Raw genomic sequence first — 23836 nt, 5'->3', positions numbered from 1 at the left:
ACAGCCCTGCTCTCTCCCTGACTGTACCTGTGCCTCGCAGATATGGAAGTGGAGATGGAAAAAGCTCCTGCTCAGCTCCACCATTTTGTTCTCCCTTTCGCATCCCAGCAGCCTGAATCCCCCGGGCCTTTCCCCACCTCTCTGGGATGGAAAAAGGAAAGGGATGTCTGTGAGTGTGTGGACACAGCTCAAACCCTTGCTGCCCTTGTCTGTGCCCACAGCCTGCCTGTGCATGCAGCCTACCTCAGCCCCGGCCCATGATGGTGGACGGCAGTTACAACGATGGGGACGTGAACGAGCTGGGGCACTTCATGTCTGAGGATGGGGACAAACAGGACCGGATGATGGTGCAGCTGGCACTGGGCTCAGAGAGGGGCTCGGCCAGGAGGAAAAACCAGAGATACGTCAGCATGCGCATCGACACCCATGCCATCGACAAGTACTCCAGGATAATATTCCCTGGGGCATACATTCTATTTAATTTGATATACTGGTCCATTTTTTCATAAAGATTCGTAACTTCTGTAGTCACAGAGCATTGTGACATGAAATGAAAGTACAGTCTCATAGGCTGAGAGAAAGAAAAGAGAGAATTGTTTTATTTGGAAAGAAGATTGATTTTTTTTCCAGGATTTAATTTTTTTTTTTTTAATTAGAGGCAGCTCACCTGTGGCATAAATAATTGTGGAAGTTTCACATGTCAGCAAAATATAGGATATACAATTTTAAATTGTATACTTATTTAAAGATGTGCTATGTTCCTTCTTGTGCCTCACAGGCCACTGTAAACTATTTTAACAAGTGACTATAATTGCCAGTTGCTTATATATGGTGCATCCTCCATTTTGTGCCCCAAAAATTCTAATTCTTTGAGTACCTGAGTGCATGCATCTCTCAGCTCAGAGACTGACCACATTTAATACCAATAAATACAAGAATATGCCAATACTTGCATGTTTGCAGGATAAGGTCAGAAATGGTAATTGCAAACACAAAATATCCAGTACTGGGAAACGCTTTGGCAAGATTACTGATGGCTACAACTTTCACAGCTTAATACATGACTCATCAGCAGTACTGCACTGGCAGGTCCACGTAGCAATACTTTCATATTTGTGCTTTGTCTTAAAAGTATTTAAAACACAGAAATATTTCCAAACTGTCTTGACTAAGATTTTTAAAATACGAGTTGCAATGTACATTTAACAAGGAATGAACAAAAGCTAGACTTCCTGTAATGCTAACCAAATCCTCTGGGAAACACAGGAGCTCTCCTTCGATCTGCTTATTTGGGTCACAGGTAGCTTTGCTTTTGAGTTTCCTGGGAATGGGTTTCTCTACAAAATGATCCAGTGAAGGCAACCTGTTGTCTATGAAAAAACCCAAACTACTTCAGGAGAAGCCTCTTTCCTCTGATATAGTCTGGGCATTCCCAGCCTGTATAAGCCTGAAAACCTGTTGCAGCCTGCAAGGCCAGCAGTAGTTGTACTCGCTTTCAGGAAAATCCAGGTTCATCTGTTCGTAGTAAAAGCATAACAGAAAGGTGCTCAACAGTTGACAAAGCAGTAGTAAGGACTTTTCAAGAGATACCATGCCAAAACCTTTGGAATTAAGTAAGAAAACAGCTTCCACCATAAGACAGCAGCTCCACTGCAGACACAGGTACAGCTGACAGAATCTGTTTTCATGCTGCATGGTACCCCAGCATCCCGCAGCCCACCATGCCCTCAGAGAAGGCTCAGCACCTTCCAAGGCAGAGCAAGGGGATACAGCTGGAACTGGGGACAGTTGACACTGACTTAAGTCCCAGCTCTCCAACACAGTGTCTGCAGAGCAGCCAGTCAGTGTAATACACTCCATATGGAAAAGACAGAATCTGTAATGCAGAAGTCATAAAACAGTTCAGAAAACCAAGAATAAGTTGAATGGAATCAGGGGCCTTTACAACACCAGCAGCACCAAAGGTGTCAGAATTGTGATGATTCAGTTTTTCTGCTGCTACATGATGTACACCTGTGTTCACAAAGCTACCTGAGGGTTTGCATTCACAGGACTTCATACACACACACACTTTTGCACACATTGCAGAATTCATTGCTGCCTGCGCAGCAGATACTCTTGTGTTTTACAGGTGGAGCTCCTCTGAGCATCAGACCAAAGCAGTTGTGACTCCAAAAGGAGAGTGAATCTTCTTATGTGACACCTGCCCTGGCCTGCCTGTTCTGTCACTCTGCCATCAAGTGTGTGACACAGTCTCTGCAGTTGTTTGAACACTGCTGGTTGTTGTTTTTATTTTCTATGTAAATAAATGTTGCATAAACATACTCAGCATTTCTTACAACTGCTAAAATTGTGACCTGAAAAACTCCCTACACTCATCTCACACAGCCTATATTCCATAGGTAAGGCAGTAAAATCACAAAAGCTAAACATCGTTGAAAAATACACCCACCCATACCGTAGTTCAACTACTTATTTCTAGAGAGATTTTTTTTACATGCACATGTACTATCATACCTTGTTTTATCAAGTCCCCTTTATTGAATATTATTCTCCTGTAAGTTTTTACAAGAGATTTTAAAAATGCCTTTTTTTTTTTAACCTGTAAACATTTCAGTCAAATGAAAGCAAAAAGGTCACTTTGGCAAAAGCAGATAAAAGGTTTGCCCTGACTACCAGGTTTGCCCACCCTACCTGATTCTTTATTCCTTATTCTGATGACAACTTTCCCCACAAATAGATTTCTTGGGCAAACTTGCACAGGAATGTATTTAGATTCTCAGTATTGCAAGAACCCATTTGTTTCTACAATTTAAGAACAGCACGAACAGGAGTGCCAGATTTTATAGTAAGCTCTTCAGCTCCATAAGAAGCTTAATGTTCTGTAGTTTTCTGCAGTACAGTACATTCCTTTATAGACTCATTAATCTCATACTACATACATTATTTGGCATCTGATCAGTATATTAAAGGAGATTTTGAAGATACAAATGGGAGATGAACTTTTGAATTCCTGGCTTTCAGTCAGAACCTAGTTTCCAACTTCCCATGTGATTTTTCAAAATTTCCCTTCCAGCACAACTTCCTAAACTGATTCCCCAACCTCAGTGTTTTGATTTACACTATTAATTTACTTGTGTTTATTTGAGAAACTCTAGTGCCTTTTCAGTCTTATATAAATGTGTATATACATGTATTCTATAACTACAGGATATGTCATACACAGTCAGTGTTTGCTATCAGCAACTGTACTCATTAAACATATTTACATATGCACTTATTTGGCTTTTAACCTTTCACTGTATAGGTTTTGTATCCAATCATTAACACTCTGCTCCTTTCCACTTCTACAATAAATCAAAGAGGTTTGTTTGCTTTTGATTATTTCTAGAAACACTGAAAATCACAATAAAACTTCACATTTGTACAGCATCATGTGTTTTCTACCTTCAAAAGCATGATCTCCATGAGTTTATACATGAAGAGCTCGGGACCTGATCCAGATGAATACCAAATGCATCCTTAAATCTGGTTGTGCTGGTAGGGCTGGAGAGTCCCAGAGTTTCACAAGCAGGGCTCTGATAAGAAGCCTGCATGCAAACTCCAGATCACCATGATGATGATATTCAGCTTTCCATCTCACACAGTAACTGGGTGCGTTACCGTCCTCGCTCTTCTTGCTTTGGGTGATACTCTGCAACTTCTTTGAGATTAACCCAAAGCCCAGCCAGGAATGAGGCTATGTACAGAAGGCAGGTTTGTGTGTATGGTGGAGAGACACAGGTTCTGCCTGTGAGCACTTCTAGCCTTGGAGGTTGAAGCCTTTGGTAGTGTTTAAGGATGGTAATTACTGATAGGGTGAAGCAGCAAGGAGGCAAACTTCAGTCTGCAACTGAGAAGCTACGGATACCCCATCCCTGGGAGTGTTCAAGGCCAGGCTGGAGTAGGAAAAGAAATGGTATGATGCTAGAAGTAGTGAGAAGGCATGAAGAACTAGATGGCCTTTTAATCTCCCTTCCAACACAAAGTTTCAGAGAAACTCTGAAACTCTAGAGCTATTACAACAATAGCCAGCAAATAACAATGGGCACAGCACTTCAAAGCTTCAGAGGAAAAAAGCCCCACTTTAATTGTTACAGCCTATTGTTATACAGTTTTCAAAGGCATCATGTTTGATTCTAATTGATTAGTAACTTTCTTGCCACTCAATTAATTGATTAGAAGGTGCTCGTGTGTGCTAAGACTCTCTCTTTACACAGGTGTTTACATATTTTCTTCAAGGATTCTCATGGGACAGACTTTTTATTTCTCACAGGTGCAATCCATTTTTCTTACAAGAATTGATTGTTATGCAAACCAATTTTCATTCCTAGAATTCTTTCTCATGGGAACTTAACAGGCTAGCTGTTAATTCAGCTGAGCAAGGCCTGATTTTATAAGGCCTTTCTTTTATAAAGTTTTACCTGTATGCAACATAAACAAGAGCACCTTATTCTTACACTATCCTCAACCATGTGGACTTCATTAGGACTGAAGTATTTGGCTTCTCACTTTTTTTTTAAATAAGGACATTAGATGCAGTTGTAGCTCAAGAAAAATCTTCAGTGATTTTGACAGATACTTCTGGCTTCCATTAGTGCCTAGAGGAATCTAAACCAGCAGCAATCTTATCCAACTTCGGCTTAGTATAGTTTGAATATGAGCACTTATGCAGGATGCACTTTTGCTCCCTAGTAAGAACAAAATGTGGGTGGCAGCAGCAGTCAGTGAAACAGTCTGGTGGACAAAGGCTCTGTGGAGGGCTGCTACCTGCAGGACAAGAAAATTGCAAACCTCAGGGGTAACAAGGAAATAATGTAGACTGACTTTTTGTCATTTCAAAATTATTTATTCCTAAACATTTTGCTCTAAATAAAAGTCTGTTTTCAGGAATGCTGTTAGCACGTTATGAGATCACTCCATGAATACTAGAGAGACTTCAACAGCTAATGTGTCATGACTCTTCCTCATAGAACATAGTCCTGCTCCTTGTGACTGCAATGGGAGCAGGTACAGAGCACTCACAGTAGGGGGAAGCAATTACAGAAATAAGATTCACAACATAAAACTGCACCCCAATAATGGTTTGAAAAAAGACTGCTGGGCTCTTCTACACCAGGAACACAGAGGGTTGCAAGTTCTCTCCTTCAAGTCTTTTCATAAAAATAAACCCACCACATTTCATGTTTTTTGTTTTGCTTTAAACAAGTGCTTTTTGTTTTGCTTTAAACCAAATATATCTTTTACTCAGGTTCTAAGACAGATACTAAATAAGGAAATACAGTAATTTGATATGCTGGCAGAGGCTTTAAGTTCTTCACAACATCTGGACATCATCACCTCATCCTTTCACAGCTGTCATTTGCCATCAGCAGCTCAGAATAATTTCAGGCATTACAGTCCATTACCCACACGTTTTGATTTATTACTACTATTCCTGACAAATATTCCAATACTCTTAAATTACCAACAGCTTGGGGATGACTGCAGTTAAAAAGCATGTTGGATATTTTCATATATGCATGACTTGTGAGCATAAATGACTGAAAATCAAAGTTTTATTCCCATGGGAACTAAAATTCTCCCATACATAGTATCACTGTGATAGTAAAATTGCAAGGTTAAATCCCAAACTGCTTTAGTTCTGGACCTCAAGAATGAACATTTTGAGACAAACTGGAATTAGCTCACATAGAGAGTTGAGAACGGGGGCTGAATGATGATTCAAGGATTTGGCAAATGAAGCCAAGATCACCTGACCTAGTGCTGGTGATAATCCCACTTCAAGCTGGAGGCTAGACCAGCTTTAGCCTAACAGAGATCCTTCAGTGATCACTCACATTCTGACTTATTCTATCAATTCCAGCATGTTTTAACAGTGGAAACAGCCATAAGATTATAAAGACTAACATTAAATACTGTATTTGAAAAGCATTAACCTTCACAAATACAGATCAAAATGGAAAGCTTAAACCACCCTCAATCTTATATAATCATAACAAACTAGGGGGAAAAAAATCAAACCTGCTACTCAAAATCATGCAGCATTTCAATATTAAGTAAAGGACAAGAAAATTCAATCACAATTAAATTCCTTTATTAATATCAACTCATCTTTAATCAGTACTTCAATTCCATTTTAATTCCAGCAATGATTACAACAAAAGGAAGACACACTTTTAGTTCAGAAAAGTTTAATTAAGTGATCTTGGATATGATGCAGCCAAGATATCTGGACAAAAAGAAATGAGAAAGCTTTAACGCATATCAGCTTGTAGGAAACACAAGACAGCATGTGCTATCTATGTGGGATCCAAACACTCCATCTCAAAAACACCAAAGCAATGAGTTAAGCAGTTCTTGCAGGAGGAAACAGAAAGTCATGTGTGCTAAGGAAATCAATGCACTAGCCTGTTAACCCAGTAGATCTTAATGAATTGCAATTGTGTCCAAGAACTGGCAAGGCAGACTGTAAATTAAAAGTTAAGTATAAAGTTCCTCTGACAAACCTTAGAACAAATTTAATAGGATTTAGTATTCAACTTACTATCCTGGACACATCTGTAGCTCAGAATCCCACCTTCATTTATTTCACACATCCATCTGTGAAAACCATTTGCTAATGAAAGCAAGGATACTGGCTTAAAGTGAATATAAAATTCAAATTAATATAGAAATCATTAAATTGAATATAGAAATCAATAAACTATAAATGCTGAACAGAATACCATTTAGAGAGTGTTGAAAAAAGAAAAAGTTTACTGAAAGACAGTTATTCTGACTTCCTGAGGAATAAAGCCTGCCTGCCTTCCTTTCTGAAGCTTACAGTAATACCTGTGCTCAGGAAAACGCTTATCAGTAAGTTGCTTTCTCACTCCATCTGTCCACTGACTTCTTTTCTGTGTACTCACGAGATCCTTTAACCAGTGAATTAAAAGACATCCTAACATGTTTGGCACACAAAACATCACCTTGATAAAAGTGCAGTATCAATGTCCCTGGGAAGCAAAATAACAAAGACTAAATGGACTAACCACACAACACACAGAAAGGACAACTGGCAACACTTAACAGATCTGCTGCTTAGGACACGGGAACAAACAGGTTAAAAAAGCCAGCAGTCCTCACTGAAAGCTCCTCTGAGCTTACTAGAGGGACTTGCACACAACCATTTATTGCTTCATGGCACCACACTTGTAGCTTTGTGACAAAGATTTCCACTGGTTTAGCTAAATTTATACACCTCCTTCAGTTAAGCTAATGCAACACCTTGCGTGGACACCTGTATTGCTTCAGAGCAGCATTCTTCCTGCAGTAGTTTAAATGTGTCGATTTAATCAAATAAACATATAGCTGCTTTCCAATTTTGTGATCCATGACTTCTCCACAACACCTCCAAAGTTTATTAGGAGGAAAATCAATGCGTTTCAGGACAATCAAGCTTTACAGATTGCATTCCTATACAGTCCTCTTCCATTGCTGGAAGCTACTATTATCAAAACCAAGTATATTTCCAAACATAGCCCCTTCTCTCCAGTGAAACCAGCTCATCTTTTAAGTCTCCATCTTGTCCCAAGAAAAGTGACTGACCAGAAATTCCATAAAAGCTTCACAGATCAGATTCAGCATATGATCACTGAATGGCAAGTGCTTATTTTAGAACAGAAAGCTGCCATACTTCCCCTATAAGGAATATTAATATAGCACTACACAGAAAATCACTGACAAGGGATCTAAACACTATAATTTATTCAACACTGCAAATTAAAGAGAACATATTTGAGATCTCTGTATGAAAATCATCACCATAGCAAACACAAACATTACAGCTAGATGAAATTTCACATTTTTTGAAAGCAATTATACTACTTACTTCTCCTGAAGTCCAAATTAAATAAAACCATAATTTCCTCAGCTATGTATTTATTCAGCCCCTACTGGGATTTAAATACAGCATCTCCATTAAGTCAATGCTACTGAGAATGCTTTAATCAGGTTTAGTGTGATGCACATGCTCCTTCAGCAACACCAGATTCTTTTTTAGGTTCGACTGGATTTGCTTGTTCCTCTTCTTTCAGCTTCACTTCTCTAAAGTCTTCCCTGACTTCTTCTAACAGACCTGGCTTGAAAATGACATCCAGTGCGGTCATTGCCAAAGCTTTAGCTGTGCGCAAGGTGTAGAACTGAGCAGTCTGTGACCCTGCAGAAAAAACAGTAAGAGGAATTTCAGGTTAGATTACCAATACTAAACCACTTGCTTACTGCATAAGGGATATTTTATAAAGTAAGATTATAAGTTTCAGCTGCAAGAAGATTTTCTTAAATATCTGCTTGCATATTTTCCCATGCCTCAAAATATTTTTTTTCTTTTCCAAGTACTTAATTTTCTGCTACTGATATAAACAACTGAGAACAGGAAAGTTGAGTGTTCACGTTAAGCTCTTTAGAAAATGTGGAGTTTTATAAACTAGCACTGTTATGTTTCAAAAGTACTGTATTTTAGGAGTAAAAATGACTTTTATCTTTCGGCTCATGTTTAGAAATTCTTCTGAATATGCTGTTATGGATAATCCTTCTAATTTCTTTTGTCTAGATGATACTACCTTTTAGTATAAGGAGTGGCTATCCTAACCATATAACCTCAAACACACACCAAGAAATTCTACATTTGTCAGCTTTTTCTACAACTCTACTATTAATGTTAACTGTTTTCACTTTCACTCACCTGCAGCTTCTGTGTACTGCTCAGTATGATTCAATGCATCAGAGCCAATATAAAAATAAGGATGAATCCCAGGGACCACAAATGTAACATTTCCAAAGTCCGTGGAACCTAGAAGCAGCAGATAGATTTTCGTAACAAAAAAGTGTTGGGCAGTTTTGAATGCTGTAAGGAAATGCATGATAGACATTCTCTCCAGCCCATATCTAAAATGGAGTATCCTTTGCCCCAAATACTAAAATAAGAACATTTCTAATGAGCCAGTATCCATACAAATATCTCATGTCACCCAGGTGTTTTCCCTAACTATCCATCTTTAGACGCTGCTCTCCAGTGCAATTCTGATCAATGATCAGTTACTGGACTGCAAGGAAGACATATCAGCATGTTCCTATTCCTTTTGCTACTCATTTTTATCAAGCATCTCCTAATAGTAATCTGTTAATTCAGAAACAGGAAAGCAGCAAACCTTGGGAGTGTCAGGCATTTCAGCTATTTCCCTGTTAGAGCCCTTTAGAACTAGGCCAAACATTTCCTGCTTCTCACCAATACACAAATATTCAGCATTCTGTAGGGGGCTAAAGTAGAAACTATTTATCTTTAAACAAAAACAGATTGAGGGTAACTGTTTTACTGTTTTTACCCCCATGTGTTTTGATTATTCTCAGTTATGGAAATCTCAACAGCACAAGCACCCTTGAAATAAATTCAGAATTAAACTCCAGACAAAATGCTAGGGGGTTTTGTAGAAAAACACCTCATAGCAATGCTGCAGATTTTAATGATGATTCTTTCATGCCTAGCACTTTCAGTATGTTATCAAGCACCTATCTCACAGCCTTATCTACTGAATTATATCATCCCAAACCAGAAGATTCTTCATGGTAAATCATCCAGGAGTCTACAACTACATCCCAAGTGGTTTTGGTTTGTTTTCATTTTCCCAAACAAGCAGTCCACTCATTACTTGTTAAAATGACATTTCGAATTTGAAGAAATCAACGTATCAATTTTTGTGAAATCCAGGTACCAGAGGAAGCATTGTTTTTTATCAGGGGAAAATAGGGATGACCCACTAAGATCTCAATTAACTTTTCTGCGACCAGAGACTCAAGAATTTGTTTCTTTAGCAATAGTGTATAAAACTTAATTTTAACACATCAGGTAGCCTCAATATTGTAATATTTTATGAAGAGGAGATATTGCTAGTGCCTTAAGATTTAGTAATTAAATGATTGAAGAATACAGATTTTACTTGGAAGCCTATAGTTACTGAAAGTGAGTCCATAGAGCCTACATTACGAGGACAAGCGTTTTCTATTTACTCTGCTTTCAGGTAAGGGAAACAGCAAAGCTTGTTCAGAAACATCTCTTCCCATAAATTTAGGATGCATTTGAAGAAAATCCAACTCTTGGCACAGCAATAAGTTATTTTAATTTCCAGTAGTTCACACTACTGATTCATTCTTTGGTCAATCTGGACAGACAAACCAGAAGTTCTGCACACTCCAGAATAAACCAAGGGTTCTAGACATGCCTTACTACGTCCCAGTAAACAAACTGCTGCAATGACTGCGCTGCCCTTTTTCCTGCTCTCACTTAACTAATGAAACATTAGAAATTTCACTGTATCACAGCTCTCAGTCATGTCATTCCTCCTAAATTTATATCCATATTCAATATACTACCAGCTGACATGTTACTTTTGCAGAGTAGATGACATTTAAATTGGTATTTTCTAGTAATATGGAGAGGCAAAATCCAGGCAGCTTCTAATAAAAATGTGACAGCTAAATCTTCCCCTCGATCAGACAAAATGTTACATCCTTCATGGAAATAACACAGCAGTGTGTTTAGAACATCAGGTGTTCCAATAGTTTCCATAAAAGCATTTGAAATTGTATGCTTGCTAGACACATACAGATTGGGATGCTTTCTGGAAGCATAAGTAATTGCAGTTATCAATGCAATATACATAATCCTGTGCTATCTTCAACAGAGAACTATTGGAGTTCCAGCCTCTCAAAAATATATCCTTAAGCCTCTTCAAGTCACTGCATATTTAATGGAGTCAGTATAACCACAAACATGAACAGAGGGGAAAATACAAAAGATTCCAGGAAACATTTATACACAGTCCCAAGCTTCCAAAGTGGAAATTTCAAATACACTAGACCTTCTTAAGATCTTCTTTATCAGTTTTGTGCACGGGAAGCCAATGAACCCCATGAATACCACGTTTTGACTAGATTAAGTTATCACAGGCATGGGTGCCTCAACTAAGATATATTTAACTAAGCCATCTGCTTTAGGAGGTTATGGATCTCCTGTAGTAAAGCTACCCTACAAACAGTAGAAGGAGAAACAGGTCCTGGCACCTGGTCCAAGCTAGCTCAGTCTCACATTATGTCACATCCCCCTGGCTGTGTGCCCAGTGAGCAGAGCTGCATGGGGCACACCCAGAGCTTGTGATTTGAGGTACTCAGGGAAGCCTTGGTGACGCTTATCTGCCTAGAGCGATACCTGGGAGCAGAGCGACACTAATACCCATGCAGAGGTGGCAGCGAGTGCGCTCAGCTCTTAACGACTGTTCTGCTGCACAGACATGGAGAAGCAACTGAGCTATCTTCCTTCCCTTTCAACAGAAGAAACTGACATCCTAAAAGAAAACATTGAAAACCACATGAAAACTAAACAGAAATAGAGGTCTTGAAAAAGACGACACAAAATACTCAAACACCCCCACCCCAAGAAAAGGGTAGCATACAAAGTTCCACTCCTATGGCTCTGGAGGCTGTTCTTTGTTATCTCTCCTGAATTCCCACTGCAAAAATTCAGAGGAGAAGCTGTGGAAAGAAAATTCAGTAAAACCCTACTGCAGTATGAGATAAAGCAATTGCTCAAGCACATTTTGACATCTGACACGCAATTCAAGGACAGGACAGCCATACAGGGAGTTTTGGTTTAAGCAAGTTAATGGTTAACATTGAGCATATCATGTAACTTACATATGAAAGCCCTATTGCAGCTGGGTGTCTCTGAAAAGCTCAATTCAAGACCTCTGAACAAAAGCAAAATCACTGATATTCATGATCATCCTTACTACAATGGATTGAAGGAACCAACTAGCAGAGCTCCAGAAAGTTGCACTACAGTAAACATTTTAAGGCTCCTCAGCCCCCTTCTTTGGCTAAACAAGCAAAGCAGTAAATCTTATTTATATTACACTGAAGAAAGCAGGAAGAAATCTGCCCTAAGTCATAATTTATTTTTAAACGCAAGACAATGAACCACTGTTTAACTTGGAAGGGAAGTAAGAAACAGAAAAAAATCCCATCACCATTAGATACCAAGACTGTCATTAGATACAATGTGTCCCCTACCCACAAAAAGAAGTTTCGAGAGCTGCTCCTAAACACCAAATTTGTCCAAACTCCAAAGATAATCTGCATTTAATATAGAGAAGACAAGTACCACAATCAAACTAATTAAAACTGAGAACAGTATCTTCATTCTAAGAGAAAAACCTTTAGCATGAATGGACTAAAAATGTTCATAAATACAGTTAAGATCAGTAGTGAAGCCTAAAAGTATGAGAAGAAGTTGAGACTTGAACAGAGCTCCTGTAGGAAGATTCTAAAAAAAAGTGTTAAGGATAACAAGAAACCCACCTAAGTATTCAAGAATTCCCATTTCTGTTATAGCTCAGAGACCAAAATAGTTAAATAATTTGAGACAGTCAAGACCCAAAAGTGAACACCTACTTGAAGAGCACCCTTTGGAAAACTAATCTGTTGAACTCATGAACTAAAATTAGAGGCATGTAATTACTTGTTAATGAAAAGATTAAATTAGAGTTAGTGAGATACTTAAACTTCAAGTTACTAATCTCTCCAAAACCTCCCTCTAAAAGAATTGTTAGATTCTAGTAGATTTGTTTATAGGCAAGCTTGGAAAATATTATTAAACAAGGTTCCTAAAAAAAAAAGTCTCATCCCCATTTATAGCAAACCAGGATTCTGTATTTTAATGTCACAGAATGAGACAATTAATTACACATCCTCATGTTCTCAGAAAGACTGCTCTTAGCTTTCCATCCCTTCCCACGACCAAACTGTTTATTACTTGAAATATTTTCAGAACTATTACAAGAAGGTATTTACTGCTTTTCTTACCTGTTCTTAGCTTCTATAACAAATACAGAAACACAGGCTAGAGATATAAACCTTCTACAGAGCTTTAGCTTTGTAATTTGGCTTTTTCTTCTGACCAAACCGTGTTTAACTTAGTTCTAATTTGTTATTTTATACACTTGAAGCTTGATCAACCTAAGCTTAAGACACAATGAAAAATGCAGCTGGAGTTACCTGACAAACCATTCAAGATAGCGTCTTCTGATATAAAATCTATTCCAAGCTTCTTCCCATTCTTCTTGTAAATTTTCTGCAGGCTCTTATTTGGAAGCACATTGTAGTAATCATTTTCACCACCTTTTATTTCCACCTAGACAAAAACCCCAAATTATTTTAAGTTTTTCTCCAGTGTAAGCCAGTTCGATGTAAAAAATCTGAGGGCCAAAAAAACCCCCTACATATCCAGACTTCAAGCCCAAGGCAAAACAGACGTAAGTGCCAAGCTTCTTTCAAAAATACAACATTCTGCCAAATATTACCCTCCATCAAAACACAGCTGGTGTTCTGTTCAGTTTGCACTAGACAGCCAAATTCCAGAAGAAAGGATTTCAAAATTTTCGCCAATAATAGGAAACAAATATTTCCTGTAACAGTGTCTAATGATTTTGCCTGCAGGTACTACTAAACTACATAGAAATAAACATAGGCTTTTATCAAACTGTATGTTAACTTTTTTTAGAATGCTTCCAATAACTACCGCCCTATTCATGAAATGGCTTCATACAGGTAAGAAATTTGAAAACAAATGGAAAAAAACTATCAATGTCAAATTTCAAGAGGTCTTAACTTTCATTCTGCATAAAATGCACTTTCTGAAACTCTTTTCTAGATATAGTGAAGTGGACACGGTAGGAAAATAACATCTAATGTCTCAAAAAGACTGTAAAAGTGACATGCTAACATTCACATACCCCATACCTATTTGTTTTGATGATCACATACATTCTTTTTACAGCTGAATTAGTCATAAGCTTATAATTAAGAGTGCAAGTAGAACCGTCTATCTTAGCAACAGAAAAAAGGTAATCATACTGCTTGAACCAGCTAGATGAGACACACTTCCATTTACTAAAAGCAAAAGAAATGAGAACGCTAATTGAAAAATCACTCAGTTGCTACATGAGCCTGCTGTTTAATAGGGCAATGGACCTAATGACCAAGAACATGGGAAAAAAACAGACAGAAGACCCAATACCTGTTTTGCTTGTTTCTACAGGTGAGGTTTGCCATCAAGCCTCCCAGGTCTCTGAGCCTAGCAGCACTATCTGTAGGATAGAAGCATCACCCACAGCAAAACAAAAAGAAATTACAGGACACTTAAAGAAATTGAATGTACATGGGATCAGGCAAGATGCATCCAAGGATGCAGAGTAAGAGAAGCAGAAATGCAGTCAGGAGGTATTATTTTTTTAAGTGTCACTGAAACAGAGGGATGTTCCAGCTCACTGAACAACAGGTAAAGGTCACATCCTCTTGAAGGGCCAAGAGGAGGTCCTTGAAAACTACACACTCCTCAGACCATCCTAGCCTCAAGTTCCCAGAAGGATTACAGAGCAAATAAATCCTCCTAGAACTCATGTCCAGGCTCACGAATCACAAGGTGATTGTGAACATCCAGCATACAAGATGGAACTCATTTAAGGGCAGATAGTGCATGACCAAGTCTAGCTTTCCATGACAACATGTCTGGCTCAGATAACACAAGACATGCAAGCTCCAAGTGTTTTATAATCAGCAGCACAAAATACCACATTGCTGCCTGTTACTTGTAGCACTCATCTGCAACTGAGACTGGTGCCATTAGTGGTTTAGTATTTTTATTACTGATGTAGACAACCCCTGTGAGACCACATCTGGTGCTGTGTTTGTTTAGTTTCTTTTCAAATCAAGACTGGAGCTAGGTCAGGGGAAGGACACCAAGATGATTAGGTGGAGAACACGACGTACAAAGACAGGCTGAAAGAACTTGATCTGCTGAGCCTTCACAAAATAGAAGGTTAGTGGGGCATCTTACTGCTGTCTAGAGTTACCAGATGGGAAGGGTACTGAGAAGGCAGAACCAGACGTCCCAGATGCCAAAATGATGCAACAAGAAGCAACAAAGGAAATTCCCACTGGATACAACAGTATCACAGAGGGTTGATGTGGGAAAGAACCTACTGAGGTCATCCTGTCCAGTTCCCCTGTTCAATCATGGTCACCTAGAGCTGGTTTCCCAGAACCATACTGAGGCAACTTTTGAGTATCTCCAAAGATGGAAACACTGCAATCTCTACAGGAAACCTGTGTTAGTACTCAAGTCATTGCAGCATAAACATTAGGAAAAGCCCTGTTCACCACGAGGTGTGTAGAGCACTTTTTGAGAGAGGTGGTAGAATTTCATCCTTGGAAATATTCAAAAGTTCATACGGCACTCAGAAACCTGCTCTAATTGGTCCTGCTCTGAACAGAGAATTAGACCAGATGACCTCCAGAGGTCTCGCCCAACACAGATTCCTCTAGGATTCTGTGGCATTCTATTTATAAACTAAAGCCTTCTTTCAGGACACAAAGCAACAGAACAGCAAAAAGTGTAACAGTAATTTAGATTTACTTCAGCTAAAAACTATGCAGACAAAGAAAACATTGATTTCCTGTTCTGGTCTGTGTAAAAGAAACACATGACAATGAATATATTCTTACCTTGCATCCTGTGGCCACTGCTGCAGATTTGAAGCAGTTTTCAACCTTCTCTGTCAGAACAGAAAGCTCTTTCCTTGAAGGAGCACGCAAGTAAAACTCTAGTTCAGTGTAAGAAGGAATGATGTTAGGTTTCACACCACCATTTTTTATTACACCTGCAGAAAGGGAAAAGTTGTGTTGTCAGTATTAAATGCAATTGATGCAATTCGATCTTCAGCCCTGTAATGAAATTCATGGGTCAAGAACTATAAACATATAAACAAAACCAACAAAACATCAGCTGAGCATGAAATACAAAGAATGCAAAAAATGTAGTATGTGGACAAAGTTTCTTCATCGTGTCAGATTACATGGTACATGTCTTTCAGCACAATTTTACAGCATTCTTTGGTTAGACATCTGTTTTACATCCCAGAGTCAAGCCAAACTAGCATTTCTAATTAATCCCCTAAAATTCAATGCATCGGAGTCATAAACCAATCTGTCTGCCAACAAGAAAAAAAAAATTGCTATAAGGGATTGGATATAAAAGTTGGATTTAAAAAAAAGTTGGATTCCAACTTTTAAACGTTTCCTCAATTAGAATGTTTCCAACTTATTTTGTGAGCTTGAAGAAAAACTGAATCAGTTTCTCAGCAATACTGGAATAATGTATGTATTGCAGTGCACAGAAAGTTCATTTAGATTGCTCATACTAATTCTTCAGAAATATTGGGATGTATAATACATGTAGCTTTAGTCACAAGTGCAGTTTGAGCTGAAAGTGCTCCCTTGAGGAAATGTGTGACTAACTACATCTTTTACCATTATGACGTCAAAGGCATTTCCATAAAATACAGTAATATTTAGACATTTTGACAAGAACACATCATAGATCCCAGTTTCACTTTAGATGTCACTGTACTAACAGCTACTTGCTTCCAACAGGGTGTTTCCCTGGCCTTCTGCCCTCAATTTCTTTTATGTGGAATCAGATTTGTTTTCTGTAGAACCTGAGAAACCTCTACCTTAAATGGAAATATTGCAGAAGTTACTGATGTGTGTCACTGAGGCCTGAAGAGACAGCACTAATTTGCTGCAAATAGACAACAAAACATTTCTTTTGGTGCAGAAAACCCATTAAGATTATGAACTTCACCCCCTTCAGTATCAAATACAGTCAAAATCAGTGTTGAATTAATCCAGTATCAGTATTTGTCCATAACAATAGGAACAGCTCAGATGAGAGGGACAGACGTCACAGGAAAGGAAGCAGTAAGTATTCATGCAGATTTGCATGACACATACCCATAACAAGCTTTCTCAGAACAAGCAGCTTCATGAGTGAACAGTTTTCACTTGTCTTCTCCAGTGCAATTGTAAATGGAACTGGAGAGAGTCTGAATGGGTCTACAGTTAAATTTCAATACAACTGCAATATGGACTGGACAGCAGACCTGAATTACACGTAGGCTGCCTGCACACTATTAGTAGCACCCAATTTGCCCTTCTGGAGGGAAACTTTTTTTGCAACCTGTTTAGTACAACTTCTTGAGCAGGAAAAAAAAATTCTACATTCCCATTTTTAAGGGGGCAACATATAGTCCACTCATAAACAGGGGAGAAAGATAATGTCAAAATCTCAGATGAACTCAAGACAACATTATTTCAGTACATGAAACATTGGTTAGAAATTCTAGACTTCAAGCAATGGAAATTATTTCAGTTTTTGTAAGTGGGGTAACACTATTATTTTTAGGATCACTTCATTCAGCCACTGCTTATACAAAAAGTCTACAACATGAGGTCTCCTACACAATGTTGTAAAGAAAGCATTCCTAAAATTCAATCTCACTCTGGCTGCTTGTCCTTTCTCAGAAGTAATTTAAATACTTCCACTTTGAAAAATCAGGTTTATGACAGCAGCTGTATCAACACAGTAATTTCAGTTTTGCTGCTGTTCAGAAAGCATTACCTCTAGAAGGCTTGTTTAGGTACTTAGATTTTTTGCCACCATTATCCGTGTAACCTTTAGAAACTACAAAGAAAGCTGTATTTAGGGGTTTAGGTCTAGATTCAACAGAAGACTTAGGTATCTTCAGACTTAAACCTGCAAACACATGGGTTGCAGACACCAAAACTCTTAATTATGTGCCTTGTTTTCTACAGAGAAATAGGATAGAGTGGCTGTGCCTGCTATCTGAAATTCATTTGGGCATGCTGCACAGCAGAACTGCAAATAGCTTCATCTACAGTCAAAAGGATTAGGATTCCATCCAGATATCCTGGAGAGAAATGCACACTTGTATTATATACAGCATAAACAGCCAAGATACATAATGATCAGCTCAGAATATCTGGAAGGATTTTTAGCTCATAAGAAATATTCCAAATAAACAGCTCTACATTCAAAAGTCCTGTAGAATTGGCAAAGTTTCTTAATTTGAACTTGGAAAAAGTTGTCTTGGGTGCAATAAGGAACCCTGAGTTTGTAGCCATAGGGCAGCTTCACCTCACCTTTTGAACCTTTCTCACTTCATAGGTAGAAATGCATGATGTTGAAAGAGAACAAGCTTAATGGTTAACACGTCTTACTGCAAAATGGCCTTTCTAATCCAAAACCTACTAGATATTAAATATTAGAATACAGTGAACATCTAGTTGACTGGGCTACTAACCAGGACTATGGTCTTCTGCCATCACTTGTTTTTTTGTACTTCACCAAACAAACTTCATTCCAGACCACTAAACCCTTCCAATAAATGACATCAAATTAACAGAATGTCTACTCAAAAAGTGATGCTATAAGTAATACTTCACTTTTTGGAAGCATTTAATCTTACACTTTTGCAAATCCACATATATTAAGGAGTTCAAGGCCATGTACCAAAATAAACCTTGCATTTTTTATTTTTTTCTTTTTTTTTTTCTGAACTGCAACTTTAAGACTTAAAATTGGTCTAGCCTTTACCTGGGCATCAGAGTCCCCTTTCAATTCTAACCTCTCGGCCTATTTTGAGCAGTTAGTTCTGGATGCTGACATGATTGTAAAAATTGCAGACACACCATTTAAATGAAATGGTGCTGTTTCATAATATTTGAAGTGACTATACTAATTTAGTGATTTAGTGCCATACTTCGGAATGTATGATATTCTATGTTAGTACTTCAGCAGCCTAAACTCTAACTTGCTGGACATTAAGTTTAAGAAAGATCTCACCATGAACTCTCCAGGTCGGTTTCATCTGCTGTCTTAAAACAGACAGATTGTTGTACGCAAGAACAGCAGCATCTAATGCATTAACTCCTTCCCAAGGATAAGCAGCAGCATGAGAAGCTTTTCCATAGTATTTCACAGTCACACTAGGAAATAAAAGGCATTGCTTATTTGTTTCTCATTCACTGAAAAAAAAAAACAAAAACAAACCTTTGAAATTAAAAACTTCCTTTTGTTTCCGCAAATTTATGTTATTTAAATTTTGTGCAGCATAACACCAAACAATTTACCTGGCACTAGACTGTTGCATAGATAAACTATCTTTGAGTGCAAAAAACCACAAAGATTTCTAGAAAACCAGTAGAATGGAATGATACCAAGAGCCAGTCAGGCAAGGGAGTTACTGGTAACATCTTTATATAGCCTTTTCCTGAAGAGCACACATTTCACATATTAATTAAATTTCTCCACCACCTTTTTTATACTGCCTGACTCTTCTGAGACTTAAAAGCACTCTTCTCAGAGGATAACAAACCCTGTTCTCTGATTCAAAACTGGAAGTTGAGTGTCCTAATTCTTGTCAAATAAAATGTGCACAGTACATAAGATAGTAAAAGCATGTATGATCACATACAACCCATGCCTAAATAACAAAAGTCAAGTTTTATGAGCATGGAAAAGCACAGGCTATTGTAAAATACACATTATTATGCTACAGCAAGGACACTTCAAAAAAGGTGGTAGAAAGGCTTGCAACAAGGAAGAAATCTAATGCAAAGGCTATCCTCCAACTTCAAAAAGTCATAAAATATTGCACCTTAACATAGTCGGTAAAAATTCATGCTTTGCTTCATCTGAAGGCCATTAATATTAGCCTTACAAAATAATTTAGTATTTCAGACTATATAAGGACTGTTCACAAAAGAGAAAAATATTAAATACTGACATCTACATATAAGGTCTCACTATTTATAAAATACACAAAACAATCTGTACTCCATACCTACTCCTATATGGAAAAAACTCAATATTTACATGTTCCTCCTATCCCAAGACACACAAACTGTCTCTTATCCTGCCATGACCAGCCTAACTTGCTTGTTCCCCTGTCTTGCACAAATGCCAACTTAACCAGTTATCCTCAAGTGACCCCTTGTGCTCAGAACCATGCCACAGCTGCAAGTTAACACCAGCACTTAAATTCTGGACGGCAAAGAGGGACACAATGCAGTGTACTGTTGCAACAGGAAACTTCTCTTACTACTGCTGCAATCCAAATTAAGCTTGCCTTCTTCAATCCCCACTAATCTTCCAAGACAATTACAGAACCCATTATCTAGACTAGGAATTTTATTTAAAATTTATTATCATTAAGAAGTGTAAGACACTTGCTCATTAATATCCCAAGTATTAGACTGCGACCCCTCAAATCAACTCACAAAGATCCCTGGACATTCTTAAAAAAATAGAAAGAAGGCAAAGTACAGCAAAAAAGTCATGCTTCAGTATTCTCTTCCACAAGGAACATGTGTTTCTTATTTTAGAAAGTTCTTTCAGCATTCCTTTGCTTGTACTTCTTTTGCTACGCAAATGTCACAGACACTCAGAAAAACCCAACAGATTTTGCAGAATAATAACACCCTAAGCCAGTTTAAGAATACCAGCAGAAGAATGTGGATCCTGTTTGTCCAACAATAAATATGCTGATTAAGTGAAGGGTAAGTGAATAAGCATCAGCAAACTTTGGCATGTATTCACCAGTTATCCCAATATGCTAATCTTATTTCAGGCACAAGCCAGCTTTCAGAATAGCAGACACAGAAATACTAGCAACTTAGTGATCACCAGTCCTTAAACTCCCTGCAAACAAGCAAAGACCGATTAAAATTAGAAAAACTGTCTTTCTACCTTTGAAACCTGATAATTACATAAAATATGACTAACTCAGTATTTCAAGCTTTTGGAGGTAATAAGTTGTTTCACTCAGCACTTCAATTCCATGCCTCCTCCATGTTCAAAGGTTTAAAGGCTATCTAGGACTTGCATCCTACTGCAGATCTTCACCTCTGAAGAGAGATTTCCAGATCTTACTGTATCAAACTCAAAAGGTTATTGCAAGCAGAAAGACGAAACTATCATTGAAAACTACATCTTGAAGATTATTTAAGATAAAGCAAGGGCAAGTTGGGCTAAGTCTTGAAGGAGGGTAAAACAACAAGACTCTTTAGAAACACAAGGAAGGAATATAGCAGAGAACTGGCCAGGTAATGAAGGTTAACCCTGTCTGTTTTACCATGTAACTTGGCATTTACATAATCAAATTATCAAAGCAGGGAAACAGCCCTGGTAATAGCAAAACGGTCAGTAAAATCAAGCATATCAGAGCTAGGCAATAGCATAACCAATCTGAAAACAGTTCCCAGTACAAGTCATAAATGACTGGAAAATTACTTATTTAAATAATTCAGAATTTAATCTGAGACAGTGAAATGTAATACCTGTAAAAACTGTTGCACCGGAGGGAGTTTACTAGTGGAGTCTCTGCAAGTAAGACCCTCTGGGATCAGGAATCACATAAAACATAGAAGAATGTCACGTAACACAGAGCAAAACCTGCTGGCAGACTACTGCTGGGACACTGTGGAAACAAATGTTTACAACACCAAAGGAAGAACAGCATCGCAGACTGGCAGAGCAAGAAAAGAATGACGCTCCAAAGCACTTTTTAAAAATCATGTATGTGAAGATCAAGCATTTGCCTAAGAGTTGATTGCTTGAAAATGACTGAAGAGGAAGCCTCAAACATGCCAGCTGTCTCCAAAATTATAAGGAAAGACAATGGTCCATGCAGCAGCTGAGTGAGATCCAAGGCAGTTGCACCTCATGTACTGTGTACAATTCTGGGGATGCACATCCAGCAAGGTGTACTTTAAGATAAGTCAAGCGATTCAAGGCAGAAGTGAGCCAGTGCTATCTCTGAACATCAGGGCTAATCAGAAGACAACAAGGCATAATTTTCGAAGAGTTATATGGCTGGCAGAAAAGACAGCAGTGTGAGGGTAGGATTGCTGTCCATCCTTACACTGCAGGCAAATATGAAGGAAAGACAGCTACTGCTTTGGATCAAAACCAAAAAGCTGATGTGAGAGTTAATACACACAACATGGTCGTGACTAAATTTAGCGTGGAAGTTACTACAGATCCGAACTTCAGTCAGGCTTAGCTAGCCAGTTCTTTTCAAAAGGAGGAAGGCAAACCTGAAACACCCTCCAAACTGATAAAAAATGCATAGAGGACCACATGACTGGCATCCAGGAAAGCACTGAATGAGAACCCTTGAGAACCTGCAGTTGTCTCTTTAAATTCTACTTCAACATAGGGCATAATCACATGAATGTTTAAAAGAAACGCCTAGAAACATCAGAACAAAAGATGGATTTTTGGGATAGATGGAAGATTATCTCAGATCAGTCAGGGATTTCAGCACTAGGCTGAACACAGCGCTTTTGAAGAACGGCTCAGAGTGCCGTTCCCTAACACTAATCTGGCTCCTTAGCTGCGTGCAAATACCTTTGTCCGAAGGGCACCTGCAAGGCTCCGGGTTCAGCCACTGCCAAAGCAAGTCCCCTTCTCAGGAAGGTGACAAAAGTCTAATAACAAACCATCTCTTCCCACCGGAACCCACCCACTCACTCATGCTCGGCCACGTCGGGCAGGTAAGCAGCGTTTTCTTGCGAGGGGTGTGCCATGAAAACCACATCCAGGCCATCGAACGCTCCAGCCTTGATGAGGTCTATTTTGCCTCCTCCTTGCTCTTCCGCGGGCGTCCCCAGCACCGTGATCTGCAGCACAAACGCACACAGAGAGTCAGGGGCTGTCAGGGAGCGCTCACCACCGCTCCCCCGGGAGGGCTCCCACCTGCACGGCCACGGGCTCCGCCAGGCTCTCCAGGGCGGCCTTCAGCGCAAGCGCGGCGGCGGCTCCCACCTCGGCGATGAGGTTGTGGCCGCACGCGTGCCCGAGCCCGGGCAGCGCGTCGTACTCGCAGAGGAAGGCGAGGCGGAGCGGGTCCTGCGGGGCCGCCGTGCCCCAGTCGGCGCGGAAAGCCGTGCCCAGCTTGTAGCGCGGCTGCACGGCCCAGGCGGCGCCAGGCAGGTCCCCGCCGGAGAAGAAGCGGGTCAGGGCGTCGTGCGCCTGGTGCTCCGCGTACGCCAGCTCGGGACGGCTCCAGATGTCGCGGCTCAGCGCGCCCAGACGCGCAGCGTTCAGATCCACGCTCTCGCACGCCCGCTGCTTCAGTGCCTCCAGCGCGGCGGCGGCGGCGGGGCCGCTCTCCGGCGGCTCCTGCGGCTCCATGAGGCCTCGGGAGCACCGGTCCTCAGGTGAGCTGAGCTGGACCTGCCGCCCGCACCTGCCCTCCGGCGCGACACCTGAGCCGTTGCCCCTTTTATCGCCTCTCTGCGCCGCGAGCCACACTGGGAAATGTAGTTCGTAATCACGGCCTGGCCTACAGGCGGCGCCCAGCCGGAACTCCCCGCCCCAGCGTGCCTGGCGCGGCCCCCCGGCCAGCTAGCGGAGTTTAGGGGGCCCGCCCGCAGCCCTCGCCCGCTGTGCTGCCGGGCGCCGCTCGCTGACTCCACCCCCCGCGGGATCGCGGAAGGGTAAAGGTAGGAAACTCACGGGTTGAAGTAAAGACAGTTCCATAGGGAAAGCAGAAGCCATGCACACAAGCAAAGCAAGGGATGAATTCACTGCTTCCCGTGGGCCGGCGGGTGCTCAGCTATCCCCAGGAGAGCAGGGCCCCATCACACCTCACGGTGACTTGGGAAGACAAATCCATCACTGCGAACGTCCTCCCCTTCCTCCTTCTTCCCCTGCCTTATATACCGAGCATGATGTTCCATGGTCTGGAATGTCCCTTTGGTCAGCTGGGGTCACCTGTCCCGGCTGTGTCGCCTCCCAAGCTGCCTCAGCCTCTCCACCAGCCTGGCTGCACAAAACTCA

The 23836-nt window shown here is 40.0% G+C and overlaps 2 protein-coding genes across 3 annotated transcripts in view; one reads left to right on the top strand and one right to left on the bottom strand.

The window, feature by feature from the left end:
* Nucleotides 1–3432, top strand: part of LOC137470547 (gamma-aminobutyric acid receptor subunit rho-1) — a 29693-nt gene extending 26261 nt beyond the window's left edge. For both annotated transcript variants that reach the window (XM_068184030.1, XM_068184032.1), the window contains one exon: nt 222–3432. In XM_068184030.1, coding sequence (XP_068040131.1) covers nt 222–509 — 288 coding nt within the window. In that variant the 3' untranslated portion in view covers nt 510–3432. The remainder of the gene's footprint in view (nt 1–221) is intronic.
* A 2682-nt stretch (nt 3433–6114) lies between these two features.
* On the bottom strand, nt 6115–23249 carry PM20D2 (peptidase M20 domain containing 2). Its single transcript, XM_068184064.1, has 7 exons — nt 22751–23249; nt 22526–22674; nt 18836–18978; nt 15637–15791; nt 13129–13264; nt 8765–8872; nt 6115–8239 (listed from the first exon to the last, which is right to left on the bottom strand). Exons 1-7 carry the CDS (start codon nt 23186–23188, stop codon nt 8037–8039), a joined length of 1332 nt encoding a protein of 443 aa, XP_068040165.1. The 5' UTR covers nt 23189–23249; the 3' UTR covers nt 6115–8036.
* Between the last annotated feature and the right edge of the window lie 587 nt (nt 23250–23836).

This window comes from Anomalospiza imberbis, chromosome 3, assembly GCF_031753505.1.
Source record: "Anomalospiza imberbis isolate Cuckoo-Finch-1a 21T00152 chromosome 3, ASM3175350v1, whole genome shotgun sequence".
In the NCBI taxonomy this organism is placed as follows: domain Eukaryota; kingdom Metazoa; phylum Chordata; class Aves; order Passeriformes; family Viduidae; genus Anomalospiza; species Anomalospiza imberbis.
This window is presented reverse-complemented; position numbering and strand designations above follow the sequence as displayed.